The sequence below is a fragment of the Emys orbicularis genome, chromosome 4, assembly GCF_028017835.1.
Source record: "Emys orbicularis isolate rEmyOrb1 chromosome 4, rEmyOrb1.hap1, whole genome shotgun sequence".
NCBI lineage: Eukaryota > Metazoa > Chordata > Testudines > Emydidae > Emys > Emys orbicularis.
This window is the reverse complement of record NC_088686.1, coordinates 151817323-151832356: the sequence shown is the minus strand read 5'-3', so window position 1 is coordinate 151832356 and position 15034 is coordinate 151817323. Positions and strand designations below refer to the sequence as shown.

Sequence of the window (15034 nt, the reverse complement as noted above, 5' to 3'; positions counted from 1 at the left end):
TTGAAGCTTTGTATCTTTGTTATCAAACGCTTGGTTTAGCGTTCATTGCCTTTATTCCCTAGTGTGTTTTCACAGTATTGTTTCAAACAGCACTATGTTAAAGTGCACTAGGGAACCTTTAGTGTGCACCCAGCAGGGTCTACACATACCAAGTAATGCATAGCACCTTGTGCTTTAAAAATCACACCCCTGTAGTCCGCATTTATTGGTTAAACACCAATTCCATTTTTTGGTATCTGGGGTGTCTGATCAGTGTTTCTTGGATAAAATCACAAGGCCTACATACGGAAGGACAAAGTAAATGTGCCATCTGATGAGTTGTGTATTCTCTCATTGCTCGGCGCGCCCTTCACGGCGTAAGAGACAGCTGTACGGACTGGCGCAGAGATTAATTAGGGTAGGTTGCCCCAGCCCACTCTGCAACCTGAGAGGTGCATCTGCAGCCAAAGGGATCACGAACCCCTCGTTTCTGTGCAGAGCTACGTGGATTGTGCGAACAGAGGAGCACAATGCTTTCTTCCTGCCATTGGGGTTTGTAGCAGATATCACAGTGCACTACAGGGCAGAGTTCGATCAGATCTCTGGAGCGAGTTCCTCTGGGCCATCTCCACTGGCTCCTTACATGACTTTGAGGGGCACTGGGAGCTGCCAGGGGTTCTCTGCTCAGGTCCCCCTCCAGCTCCCTCATTATTAACCTCATTTGAGGCCTGGGTCTAGTGCAGGGGTGGGCAATAATTTTCACAGGGGGGCCACTCCATGAATTTTGGCCACACATTTCTACTATATTAATGGAGGGGGTGTGGGGTCTGGGAGAGAGTTTGGTGCAGGAGGGAGCTCCGGGCTGGGGCAGGGGGTTGGGGTGCAGGAGGGAGTGCGAGGTGCAGGCTCTGGCCGGGAGGCGCTTACCACAGGTGGCTCCAGGCCAGCGGCACAGCAGGGCTCAGGCAGGCTGCCTACATGCAATGGCCCCACACTGCTCCCAGAAGTGGCTGCGGCCGGCTGCTGCTGTCACGTCTCTGCGCGCCCCTTGGGGGGAGGTGGGTAGTCGGTCTCCGCGTGCTGCCCACGCCCGCAAGCACTGCCCCCGTAGCTCCCATTGGCTGGTTTCTGGCCAATGGGAGCTGTGCCGATGGTGCTGGGGGCGGGCACAGTGCGTGGAGCTGCCTCCCCACCCCGCCAGGGGCATGCAGAGATGTGCCAGTCCGTTAAACACGCACAGAGAGACACACACCTGAAAGCCCTGCTTCAGACAAGCTACAGCCCCCACCCAGTTGCCTAACGCCTCCCCCCTTGCCCCACCCTGGCCTGGCCCCACAGGCCACATGCCACTGCCCATAGGCCATGCCCCATTCCCAATAGACCCCTCACCTTGATGCTGCAGGCCACACCCCACAGGCCACACCCCACTCCCAAAAGACCCCCCCACCCTGACCCTGCAGGCCACGCCCCACTCCCCATAGGCCACGCCTACTCATCCATAGGCAACGCCCCCACTCCTCCAGACCCCACCTGCTCTCCTCAGACCCCACCCTAGGTCCTGAGTGACTCTCCAGAGCCCAGTTCCGACCCTTCAGGCCACGCCCACACCCCACAGGCCACGCCCACCCAGCCTCCGGCTCCTCCCATGCCCCGCCCCTAAACCCTCCCGGGCGCGCGGAGCGGGACTGGCAGCTCTCGCGAGACGCGATACTCCTGGAAGCCGGAAGAGGCGGTGGCAGCGGCGTCGGCGTCATGTGCGGGGGCTGCGTGGAGACCGAGTACCCGTCCCGGGTAAGGGGGGCGGGGCCTGGTCCCTCCCCGCCCCTGGATCCCCACCCGGGAGCGGGGGCTGGAGCCGGGACTCCTGGGTTCTCTCCCCAGCTCTGAGCGGGGGCTGGAGCCGGGACTCCTGGGTTCTCTCCCCAGCTCTGAGCGGGGGGTGGGAGCCCGGACTCCTGGGTTCTCTCCCCAGCTCTGAGCGGGGGGTGGGAGCTGGGAGCCCGGACTCCTGGGTTCTCTCCCCAGCTCTGAGCGGGGGGTGGGAGCTGGGAGCCCGGACTCCTGGGTTCTCTCCCCAGCTCTGGGTGGGGGCTGGTGGGTTAGAGCAGGGGGGGCTGGAGCCAGGACTCCTGGGTTCTGTTTCTGACTTGATACTTAGGATGAGTCGCTCCCATCTCCCTCTGTAGAGTGTGCTCCCCCCCCCCCCGGCCAGGGGGGCTAGAGGCTGCCCTGGGTACCTTTGGCACCCACATGCACCCAGGGGTGCTGCTGGAACAATTTGTATACTAGGGATGCTGAGAGCCATTGAACCGAATTGTAAGCCCTGTATGTGATGGAAACCACTTCAAGCCAGGGGGTGCGGTAGCACCCCTAGTTCCAGCACCTCTGGATGCACCCTGTGTGGGGGGTAGTCCTGCTCTCTGCTGGGTTCTAAGGGTGCGGTTTTCAAGCCTAACTACTCCCACCAAAGTCACTGGTAAAACTTCTTGTGATTTTAATGAGTGCAGACCCAGGCCAATGCCAGGCACTTCTGAAAATCCCTCCTTTGTCTGGACCTGCCAGGTGTCAGGATCCTGATGTCCCTGCACGGCCTGATGCAAACTTCGGCCCATGTCGTAGCAGGGGGCAAAGGCAATGTGAAGCTGCCTAAGGGATAGGACATAATACTGCAGACAATGCAATGCCGGTACATAAACCAGCCATGCCCCTGCCTCTGGGATAGTGTTATCTTGAAAAAGATAGAGCAGAAAGAACATCGTACTGAGATGGTAACAAAAACAGTGGGGGCATAGAAAGACTGCTCTGTGAGAAGAGACTGAAAAGATGGGACAGTTTAGCGAGGAGTTAAATAAGAGGGAACATAATCGAGATATGCAAAAATATTAACAATAAGAAGGCAAGTCAGGGCCTTCTTTGTAGTAAGTAACACAAGAACAAAGGAACATTCAATGGAGTTGAAATACAATACATTTAAAATTATAAAAGGAAATAATTATGCTTTGTAAAAACCTGTGGAACTCATTGCCACAAAGTATTGCTGAGACCAAGAGCTTAGAGGAATTCAAAGAATTAGATACATGGCTAAGGAGCTCATACGCAGTTACAGTAGAACCTCAGACTTACAAACTGACCAGTTCGTACCTCGTTTGGAACCAGAAGTACGCAATCAGGCAGCAGCAGAGACAACAACAAAAAAGCAAATACAGTACAGTACTGTGTTAAATGTAAATTACTAAAAATATAAAGGGAAAGCAGCATTTTTCTTCTGCATAGTAAATATTCAAAGCTGTATGAAGACAATGATCATTTGTTAACCTTTAAAAGAACAATCATAATGTTTTGTTCAGGGTTACGAACAACCTCCATTCAGGTATGGGACTTTTCAGCCATAGATCTCAAAGCAGGTCAATATCATTACCCCAATTTTACAGTTGGGGAAACTCAGGTAAGGAGATTGACGTGACATGAGGGATATAAGCCCTCATGTTTCAAGGCATAAGCAGGTCACTAACTGATTGGGTTATCATGAAACTCCACTCAAGGGAAGGTTATTCCCGAATTGGCTACTGCTGGCTTCCTTGCACTTTTCTCTGAAGTATGTGTTACTGGACTAGATGTCCCACTGACTCTGGGGTGACATTTCAGATGTTCTTGTTTACCTCTGTGTTCTTGAGGGGGCCATTTAGGGATCTGGGGCAAAAATCTGTCTGGGGATTGGTCCTGCTTTGAGCAGGGGGTTGGACTAGATGACATCCTGAGGTCCTTTCCAACCCTGAGATTCTATGATTCTTACCTCTCCCCAATCCCCTCTGTTATTCCAGACTCATTGAATGTACCAGTCTAGTACTGGGTACAAACGCCAAAGCAGTTCCCATCAGAGCGAGATCCCTGTGCTAGTCAGGGAAGGGAAGCTGAATTAGCCAGCAGCATCTGCCTGCCAGGAACATTTGCGTAGATGTGATTTGTTAGACATGGAACATGGGTGGCTCCAAGACACTCTGGTGGGATGGCTCCATGTTACGGGGCATTCTGAAGTCACCGATGGCTTTCTTGCTCAGTTGATGCTTTCCTGCTCTTGGCTCTGAACACTCTATCCTTCTGGGATCACTGCAACACTTCCCTTCCTCCCCTCCCCCCCCCCAACACTTTTTTTAGGTACATAAAAAAAAAAGTAAACCATTAACTTTTACACAAGCTGGCTGGTCCCAGGTCATTGCTAAGACTGCAGTATTGTCACCCTTCCCTTTGTTCCTCAAGTGGTTTGAGCACTGACCTGCTAAACCCCGGGTTGTGAGTTCAATCCTTGAGGGGGTCATTTAGGGATTTGGGGATTTAGTTGGGGATTGGTCCTGCTTTGATCAGGGGGTTGGACTAGATGACCTCCTGAGGTCCCTTCCAACCCTGATATTCTATGATTCCTGCTATGGGGCCTGCAGGGAAACTCTGCTGTGTCAGTTAGCAGCTGGTGAACAATTTGCCCCCCAAACTCCCACATACTTCCTGGAGCAGGGGGGTGCGCCCCACAGTTTGGGGACCACTGTCCTAGCCCTTGCATGTGCTGTCAATAATTTCCACTAAATACAACGTTGGGACAAATTGAAGGGGTGGGGATGGGTGTTTGACAATAGCATAGGAACGGAGGTGGATAGGTTTCCTCTCAATACTGTAGGGTAACACCTGCCTGGAGAACGGATCTTTCCTGCTCAACTACATGGGGTGTGTGGAGTGCAACAAGAGGGACTTTGTGCTGATTGCAAACAGAGCAACGGAGGAGGAGGATGGAGAAGAAATCATCACTTATGACCGTAAGGAGTTTCCCTTGTTTGTCCCCTCCATTGAGTGTGCACGGAGCCACAGGCTCATGTTTGATTATTATTATACGCTGCTACCTCGATATAACGCGACCCGATGTAACATGAATTCGGATATAACGCGGTAAAGCAGCGCTCTGGGGGGGCAGGGCTGCGCACTCCGGTGGATCAAAGCAAGTTCAATATAACGCGGTTTCACCTATAACGCGGTAAGATTTTTTGGCTCCCGAGGACAGCGTTATATCGAGGTAGAGGTGTACCTGTTGTGGGGAGGGATAGAGTTTAGTACTTGACTTGAAAAAGTTCCCAGACATCTCTTAGCCAGAGGGTAGTAGGAAAGATGGCGGGAGCTCCCTAAAGAGATCTAAGGCAGTGACCCAGGTCCCCAGCTGTGGGGAAGGAGAAGGTTGCTGAAATTTTTACTTTGCTGCTATCCTGTGACCTTCCTCATGAGTGCCACTTTCACATAAGTCCCTGGCTGGAAAGTGTCTAAGGCCTTGTCTACCCACAAAAGTTGTACAGTTTAAATTATCCCAGTGGGGTTCCTATACCAGTTGCTGGGGGTTAAAGCCAGACAAATTCAAAATTACCAATAAGGCCCACGTTTCTAACCATGCCCATCGGAGGAGCCAAGGGAAGGGGTCGCTGCTCCCTCAAAGGCTTCAGATCCAGACTGGAGGCCTTTCGGGAAGATCTGCTTTAGCCAAACGCAAGTTACTGGGCTCAGTCCAGAGAGAACTGAGTGAAATTCTCTGTCCTGGGCTATACAGGAGGTCAGATGAGATGATCTAATGGTCCCACCTGGCCTTAAGCTAGGAATCTATGAATATGGCACAACCCCCCTAGCGTGGATGCAGATATACCAGTACAAAGGTGTTTATACCAGTATACAGCGTCTCTCTGGGAAGAAGAAGGATCTATTCTGGTATAACTGTCTACATGAGGGGTTGTATCAGTATAACTATGTTGGTTTAAAAGAAATCACATCCCCTAGCCAACCTAGTTACAGCAGTACAAAAACTGTGTGGTATGGCTACAGCTAGGTAAGCATGTGCCTAACTGTTCTCAGAATCCGGGTCTGAGGCTGGAGCTCCCCTCCCTACTCCAGTGCCGGAGGAGTGTCTGCTGCTGAACGCTCCCCCCTCACCCCCCAACCTCTCCGCTGCGCTGCTGAGACAGGGCTGGTGTCCAGAATCTCTCCCCTGCCTCTGTTTGTGTGTCATCCTCACCTGTGATTAGCTCCAGTGCCTGCCTCTGCTGCTGCCCACTGCCCCCAAGAAGCCCTGCCTGAAACGCTTCACTGATACTCACAGTGTTGTGAACAGCCGCTGTGAAACTGACCAGAGTCTTGTGAATGTCAATCTACTGCTGCTCACAGCAGCAGAGGAACTGGAGCTAACTGGCCTGCAAACTCAGGGAAGGCAGCTCTGTATCTGTTCACATTTTGCAACCATGCCAGGTTAATGTTTTGTTTTTAGAGCCTAAATTCTCCAGCAATTGATAGCTTAGCTCTCCCTAATCACCGGAGTAAACCTCCTGCTTGCCACGTGTGCGTCGTTTTTTTTTTAAGCCAGGGAAAATGTGAGGAAAGAGGACTGAAGGGATGTGGAGAGAATGGGGTTGTGTTTGATTGTCAGTATCACTGTCTCTTTTAAAATGCAGAAAGAGTTCTCAGCTTGGCATTTATTCGTGTATGTTCCATTTACACTCTTTGGAGTGAACGGATAATTTCCATCTGCATTGGTGCTCGTGGAAGGGCCTAGATTGACCCCCCTGGATTCTAAAATCCAGTGACAGTCCAGACTTCTCCCTCATCCCCTGCCTGGCCCCCGACCACCAGGGAACCATCTGCAGGGCTACAAGAATCATTTGCCCTAGCCCATTCGGCGCCTTGGCCTCCCTGCTGAGACTGAAGTGCAGGTGGCTTTTGCAACGTGGGAGCTTATCTTATGCCCCTCAACTCATTTCACAGAGGCCTACAAATAGCCACAAGCTGGAAACAATTTCTGCAGGATTTAAACAGCCAAGTTAATGACTTTGGTGGCGCTCCAGCCAATTGCAGGGTCAGAGCCGGAGTTGCGCTCGAGCGTGAATAGATTAAATAAATGTGCTTTGTAGGTTGACACAGGAGCTGAGTTGGGAATGGTTAAAGGTGGCATGTTTCCATTATTCCCCTGAGTTTATACAGTGCCTTTCCCCAGTGATTACAGGGTGCGGTGTAGAGGACCCAATGAGCATGCTGCTTCGGGGAATATCAGGGAGTGAAAGGTCTCCTTTTCTGTTCAATGCCCAGGCTCCAGTGGTTAGAAAAGTTGACTACTTTTGAACTATTTGCCCTGCTCCCAGCCAAAAATGGCCCTGGCCCGTACAGTGAAGGTGAAACCTTATGTAGTAAAACAAATTCTCCAGGCATTTGTGGGGCTGCGAAATACAAATTTTTGAATTGCTTTGGTGAATCCACAAAATGTATTGGAAAACTGGGGGGGATCTAGCCAGGGGGGATCCAAAGATATTTGGCTGCCTTCTTGGACCAGGAGGGCTTTTCGTCACTGACGCAGGATAGCAGGTCCTTGATCTCAGATCAGTGCGATTCCCCGCCCCCGGGTTGTGGAAAGTGAGGTCTCCCTCCAAGTAGGCGATCCTTGTGAATCTCTGGTTTTCGTTCCAGATGTGTGTAAGAACTGTCATCACATGATAGCCAGGCACGAATATACATTCAGCGTGGTGGACGATTACCAGGTATGTTGTCTTACATGCTGTCACGGAGCCCCAGGATCAGTGCTACGGCCATAGGTGCCGACTCCGTGGGTGCTCCGGGGCTGGAGCACCCACAGGGAAAAATCGGTGGGTGCTCTGCACCCACTGGCAGCTCCCCGCCCCAGCTCACCTCCGCTCCACCTCCTCCCCTGAGCGCGCCATGGCCCCGCTTCTCCCCCAAGCTCCCAGCGCTTGCCGCCGCGAAACAGTTGTTTCATGGCAGCAAGCGCTGGGAGGGAGGAGGGGGAACGCAGCCCGCTCTGGGAAGGGCTGGGGCAGGGATTTGGGGAAGGAGTCCAATAGGGGCAGGGAGGGGGCGGAGTTGGGGTGGGGACTTTGGGGAAGGGGTTGGAATGGGGGCAGGGCAGGGGTAGAGTCAGGGCAGGGCCGGGGGCCAGCACCCACCGGCCCTGGGAAAAGTTGGCACCTATGGCTACGCCCCCAGCTTTGGAACCAGCCCTTCAGTGTGCTGGACCCCCAGGGGTCTCACTCTTCCTGCAGTGCGGGCCAGCTAGCTTCATCACCTCCTTTGGCTGCACCTTTGCAGCTCCAGCCCTCCTGCTTCACACCCTGAGCTCTGCCCAGCAAGTCCAACTGAGCCACACCCCTGGGAGAGACTTGTCCCCTCTTCAGGGACCATGCACCTCCACAGTATTTGCGGTGACACTCAGTGTTAAAACAGCCAGGTTCAGCAGTCAGCTGTTGCACAGCACAGGAGGGCCGTAGGTGAGCACAGAGAAATGAAGGTTAAAGCACGGCCCAAGTCCGTCCTGCTCCGCCCAGAGCCCAGCCAAGCTGCGGGGAACACCTCTGTTCAGGCTCTGTCTCAGTCTAACCTCCGTTGTCAGTTCCCAGGTGAGAGCCCCGACTCCTTCCCACAGCCAGCTCCTAACCCCACCTTCCCAGCCCTTTGTTCTCCAGCTGGGGGGTTTGCTCAGCCTCCCTGCTGAGAGGTGGGAGAATCCATTCCCCTCTGGGGCACAGGCTGCTAGGTGTCCGTGTCCTGGTGGTTGGCTTTCCCATTGTCGTCTTGGATTCTTCATTGATATGAGGTGAGCCTCAGCCAGTCCTTTGTAACGACCCATTCAGGCTCAGACAGCCAGATGCCATTCATGCCTCTGTCTCTTAAGCCTGCCCTGAGAGCAAACAGTCCTTTTTCCCTACTGGATTGCCATGCAAAATGTAGGGGAAACTGAGGCACGCATAGGGGGCATAAAAACGTCACCGAAAATTCCACTTCAGCACACGTGCACATACACAGATCACAAATACGCACTCCTTTATTCCTTCATACGAACGCCCCGAGACTTGGAAAGCCCTGGGAGTGCTGTCACGGAAGCACAAGGAACCCCAGGACCACAGCGGCCGGAGTAGAAAGTTCTGCTCTGTGGGTTTCCATCTGGAGGTGCTCTTGGGTTCTACAGGCTACTGTTGCCACAGTACGTGTGGGATTGTGTCCTGAGCAGCTCGTCTGCTGCTTCAGCTAGGGGAGGGATTCAAGTCACCGCCCAACCCGCTGTGCTTTTCTAGGGCCAGCTTCACTGTAAAACGTGGCTTGACTTCCCAGCTGTGGATTCCAAGCTGCCACAGCCGCACTTCCACCCGCTGGGCGTGGTGCCCGAGGTAGGTGACGGGTGCATCCCGCTGATTAGCGTCTCTCCAGCTCCCAACACTTTGGGCCGATCTGACACCGTCGGATCAGGCAAGGGGACGTCCATGCAACACGAGGGTTGAGATTCTGTGTGCACAAGCAGAGCCTGGCTCCCGTGCATGGATGTAGCATTTAGCGCAGTAGTTCTCAAACTTTTGCATTGGTGACCCCTTTCACACAGCAGGCCTCTGAGTGCGACCCCCTCATCAATTACAAACACTTTTTATATTTAACACTATTATAAATGCTGGAGGAGAAGTGGAGTTTAAAGGGGTGGAGACTGACAGCTCATGACCCTCCATGTAACAACCTCACGACCCATTGACGGGTCCCGATGCCCAGTTTGAGAACCCCTCATTTAGCATGATTGCCTACAGCTCTAGCTTTAGGTTGGCATTTTGAAAAGCACCTCGACTTAGGAGCACAAGTCAATGGGGTTTGGGAGGGGGTAATTTTCAAAAGCACTTCCCATTGACTTTTAATAGGACTTGGGGTTCTAACTCCCTTAGGTTCTGTAGAGAATTCCAGCCTGAGTGCTTTAGGACCCGATGCCATGGGGTGCAGGGCTGAGTACCTTCCACCCCACATGAAGCGCTGCAGCGCTGAGGGTGCGCAGGACCCTGCTGAATCAGTGTTTTAAAGCAAGGCCATGGGACAATTGCTGGAAGAACCACAGCTGTTAATTTCTTCTGCACAGGAAGGTCCACAGGGCTCTTCAGCCCCGGTCCAGCCTAGGAGGCAGACCCAGGCCCCCGAGCCTCTGGCAGGATGGGTGTGGCCTGACCCCTGACCTTGCTAGTTGTGTTCTCCCTCTACCTCGGCAGCTGGGTTTTATCAGACCTGCCTGCAGAGCCGTAGGTGAGATGACAAGGCCGGTGGAAGCAGATGGGGAGGAGGGGGTAGTGGAGGAGGGGAGTTCTCTGGCAGACCCTGGATCTCACCCTGACAGTCAGCACGGCTTCAGAGCAACAAAGGGAGCCAGATTACAGAGTTTTGCGATGGATTGGCTTGAAAGACCAGCGTTGGGCATAGTCCACCAACCAGAGCTGCGGGACAATTCCGAGACGCTCTGAGATGCGAGCGTGCATTAGCCGCACCTTCAAGCTGCCCTCTCAGGGGGGCAAAGCAGGGGAGGGCTGATGGAGCTGCTCTGGGTCTGAGGTTCCTAAACCGATGCCTCCGCAAGCTGAAGTTGACCGCCTTTCTGTTCCAAACCTGCAGTTGCCGGAGTGTGCTCCCATGCTGGGTGTCATTTGCTCTTTGTAACCACCAGAGGGAGCTAGCGGGCTCGGAGGGGCGTGTTTTCGGTGGCCGCCCCCTGGAGGCTGCTGCTAGCCGCAGCCCTTGCACTGCCAGGCCCTGACTACCTGGAGGCCTCTATAAAGCTGAACCCTGCTCTGCTTTCTGAGGGGCTGGGCTGCCGGTCCATCTCAGGGGCTCTCGTCTGATATCGGCCCTGGGCAGCGTTGGGCAGTGTCTGTGGGTGGGAGCGAGTCTGACTCCTTTTGAAACTGGCGTTGGGTGAGTGAAAACAAGGCCAGCGGTTTGCAGTCTGTACTGCGAAAAACTCCAGCGGCCTTTCCCTTCCCGCCTTGCGGTGGTTGTACCTGCATTGCCCGGCGCGGGATGGGACGGCCTGTCGGTCCCTTGGCAAGCCGCTGCAGAGAGTAAGACTAGCAGTCTGCAGCGCCTGGTGAAAGTGTGAGCACCCATTGGGGAAATGCAGCCGTGGGCTTCAGGGCGCTGCCGGTGTGAAGCAGAGGAGGGCGTTGAAAAGTTACCATGCACGTCTGCTGGGGGTGGGGCGGACAGACTCCATCAGTCAGATACCCTGTTTCATGTCCCAGGAGGTATAACTAGGAGGAGTGGGGATAGGGAAAAGGAAAACGGAGCTAGTTACATTCCTTAAGCTTTTAATCCTGACACCTCCATTAAGGAAGCATCTTATCAGATTTCCTGGTCCGTATTTAATGATTTGGGAGGCGAGACCTGCAGTCCTGTAACGATTTGAACCAGAAATCTGTGAGCAAACCCTGCTTCCTGCACCAGGTCTTGGCAAGGGGGCTCACCTGAGCCGCGTGGGTTGTAATGCAGCCAAATGCAAGACCAGACGGCTAGGGACAAGGAGTGCAGGTCGCACCTATGGGAGGGGGACCTGCATCCTGGAAAGCGGCGACTGAAAAGCCTTCGCACTGAGTCCCAGCGCAGTGCCGCAGCCGAGGGGGTCTGCGTGATCCTTCGACGGGCGAGCTGGGGAATGTCCAACACAAGTAAGGAGGTGATGTGACCTCTTTGGCGCTGGAGACTGTGCCCGGTGTTGGTGCCCACCCTGCACGAAGGATGTTACAAAGGGGACAGGGCTCAGAAGAGCGCTAAGAGGAGGAGTCGAGTTCTGAACAACCTGCCTTCTAGCGAGAGACTTAAAGGAGCCCAATCTGTTCAGTTTAGCCAAGAGAAGGCTGAGAGGTGACTGGATCACACTTCCAGGGAAGAGATTTCTGCTAGCAGAGGGCTCTGTGATCTACCAGAGACTGGCCGAGCGAGATCCGGGGCTAGGAGCTGAAGGGAGGCATGTTCAGACTAGAAATAAGGTGCCAGTGTTTAACAGGGAGGGACGTTAACCATCAGAACCACTGACCCAGGGACGGGGCAGGTTCTCCGTCACACGGTGTTCGTAAGTCCAGGCTGGATTGTGTCTCTCAAGCTCTGCTCTGGCTCAGAGCGGAGTTCTGGTCTGGACGCAGGAGTCGCTGCGGGAGGCTCTCTGGCCTGGCTTATACAGGAGGCCAGACTAGCTGGGCAGAACAGTCCCTTCTGGCCTTGAAATGTCCAAGGGCAAGTCCCTTTTCCTGCTCACTTCCGTCCCCGGAGCCCCGGTCAGTAGCTGCGCGCAGGCTGGCGGGCGCTCTGCATGCCCTGATTGTGTTAACCCATCCCCCTCGCTGGGGCGGGGTGGGACGGAGCCCTGATCTTGCTCGGAGCTGCTGCTCTGCCTGCCTGGCACTACGGGGGAGTGCTGGTGGTTTTGTTTGTAGAGTGAGGACAGTGCTGATGAAGGGAGGATGGAGACAGCCTGCTGGGCTGACCCCGAGCTGTGGACTAGTCTCCCTGGGGGAGCTGTGGATGCCCCAGCTCTTGGGATGTTTGAATGAGCGACTACCCCAATGACTGTCCGAGAGGGAGCAATCCGGCCCTGGCCCTGTGGGTCTGGTCTCCAGCGAGGCCTTTCGAAGCTTGCCCTCACTCAGGGCCTGGTGCCCCGTCCGTGTCTGGCTCACCTGCCTTGATCTCTCACGCCAGCCTGCGTGAGTCCCTCTCCAGCATGACTCTCGGCTGGGCGCCCTGCTGGGCCGCATTGGAAGGGACTGAACGCTGTGTCGCTATGTGGCAAGGTTGGCATCTGCGCCCCCTTGTGGCCCACTGTGGCACTGCTCCTCTGGCCTCAGTTTCCCTCCAGGTCTTCACAGGTCAGCGGCCATCTCCGGTATGGTCTGGTGCCGTGGTGGCTCGGCCCTCCGGCTAAATCACACCAAAGCTCTGCCCCTGCGGGGGTAGCCAAGTTGCAAAACAAATACAAGGAACTCAGAAAGGAGGGTCGGCCGGGGCTGGACCCCCATTCTACTCAGGGTCCCTTTTCTTGTTAACACTTGCCTGGGCTCCCAGCTTCAGGCCCAGCCCCCCTTCCCTCCGAGAGGCCCTGACCTGTACCCAGTGAGAGCTGGAGATCGGCTTCCCCTACCCCCAGAGCTGGGCTGTCCCCCTTTTAGCTCCTCCCTCCAGGCCTGAATCTTGGCCAGGGTGTAGGTGCATACCCCATCTCACACACACACACCCCCGGGACAAAGGAGCGTCACAGCCTGGATTCCCAGCCCCGCATCCGGAAGCGAGCGCCTCCTTGCCCCCGCGTGAGCGCCCTCTGTCTCGTTGCAGGAGTACACCATGCTGTGCCTGCTGTGCGGCAGGGCCGAGGACTCCATCAGCATCCTGCCCGACGACCCTCGCCAGGCGGCCCCCTTGTTCTGAAGCTTCGGCCGCCGCCTCGGGGCCGGTTTGCGTCCAGCCTCGCCAGGCCGTTGGCAGAGTGATGGCGGGTTACAGTCATTAAACACGTGCCCTGTGTTGTGAACGTGAGTCGCCCCACAGTCCGGCCCGCCGCTCCTCCCCAGACTCGGCATCAGAGAGGCTCAGGCCCCTGGCCCCTGCCTGGAGGAATGAGCGGGGAGGGGGGTGTAAGCTGGGCTGCCTGGAGGACTGGTGCATGCTGAGGGGCAGGGAGTGGGACGGTCCTTGGCACAAACCTGCTATCACGTCCACGGTGCCCGGCCTGGGATCCCCCACCCCACCCCCGGAAGGTAATTTTACAGCCGATGCGCAGGGGCACTGCATGGATCTATAGTTTCTAATGAAATTAGAGCCGGCTGACAGTTGCAGAGCCCCGCGAGACACACCCCAGCGTGCCCCCCATAGGAGTCCGGAGGCTGGTACACCTGCTCTCCGTCCAGTTGTCCCTGTCTCAGCTGTTCTGCGGTCACTCGCAATCCTCCCCCCAGGTTAGAGCCGTCTCAGGAGACTTGTCAGCAGCTGTGGCCAGGCTGTTGGGGCTATGCAAGGACCTGTAGTCTCCCTCTGAATGGAAGGGGAAGGTGGCTCCGGATCTCCTGGCCAGCCTTCACCGGGGGGCGTCCGGTGCGGCTGGCTCTCCTGGGGGTGACCGGCTGCAGGGTGGTGGTCCCCTTCAGGAGAAGAGCACAGCTGACAAGTTGTTCGTGTGCACGGGTGGGCAATAAACTGGGAGTGCTTTGGGGCCCTGGTGGTGTCTTCAGAGGCGTCTGTCCCGTGTCGAGCACGGTGGGGCCCCGATCATTGCCTGGTGCTGCTGCAGCCTCACCGTGCCGCCTGCAGCCAGCCTGGCCCTGAGGGAGTGGGGATTTCTCCAGGAACTGGCTCATCCCAGCAGAGGCCTGCTCTCCTTTATAACCCACTTCCTCCCCCCGCCCCAGGCTCTGGTGGGGCCCTGCGGTGAGTCAGCCTTTCTGCTGCCTGTTGTCCCGCTCACCGGTGGGGCAAAGAGCGGGGCCTGTGAATTGCAGTGTTTGCTGTCTGCAGCCTCGCCAACATGGGGTGCTATGGACACGTCTGTTTGCTGTGCTGCTGGGAGCCCAGCGGGGGGCCCTGGGCCCTGTGGCCCCATGTGAACAGTGCTGGCCCTGCCACAGAATCCTGATTGCTCCTAGGGCAGGTTCTGGGCTAGACAGAATGAAATTCCTGGGAGGGTTTGCACGGGGCAGTCGTTCATGAAGGACTGCGCAGGGCTCGCTGGGCTGTTTCCTGTGCCCCCTGGGACAGGGGTTCTGCTGTTCCAGCCCGGCAAGGGGGGGCAGGCAGTGAAATGGGTAATGTGTCACAGAAGGAAGCCACACGGATCCACAGCGTTAGACCCAGCTGGCTCCCTGCCACTGTGGTGAGAGGAAGTGAAGGCACAGCATTGCAGCCTCCTCTGGCCCTGCACCCTGAGGGCGTTTCTGTGCTGCCTCACAGGAGGGCCCTGCCCTGGGAGCACCCTGCACGCGAGCTGCCAGTGCTTCTGTGACTAGCTGGGTGCTTTCGCTTGGCTTTAATACGGAGCGCCTTGCTGGGGCTTTTCCGCCAGCCATCTCCAGGCGCTGTACAGAGGAGTCTCAAGAAGCATCACACACACCCCATTACAAGCAGGAAAATGACTTGTCAAAGGTCACCCAGCAGCAGCGCCAGGGATTGCCTGGAGAGGGGTCAGAAGAGTGACCAAGGATTGAACTCACAACCCTGGGTTTAGCAGGCCAACGCTCAAACCACAGAG

At 55.6% G+C, this 15034-nt stretch overlaps 1 protein-coding gene across 1 annotated transcript; it reads left to right on the top strand.

Moving 5' to 3' along the window:
- The first annotated feature begins 1653 nt into the window (after positions 1–1653).
- CHURC1 (churchill domain containing 1) lies at positions 1654–13324 on the top strand. Its single transcript, XM_065402536.1, has 4 exons — positions 1654–1770; positions 4649–4784; positions 7459–7529; positions 13129–13324. Exons 1-4 carry the CDS (start codon positions 1732–1734, stop codon positions 13219–13221), a joined length of 339 nt encoding a protein of 112 aa, XP_065258608.1. The 5' UTR covers positions 1654–1731; the 3' UTR covers positions 13222–13324.
- Positions 13325–15034: the final 1710 nt, after the last annotated feature.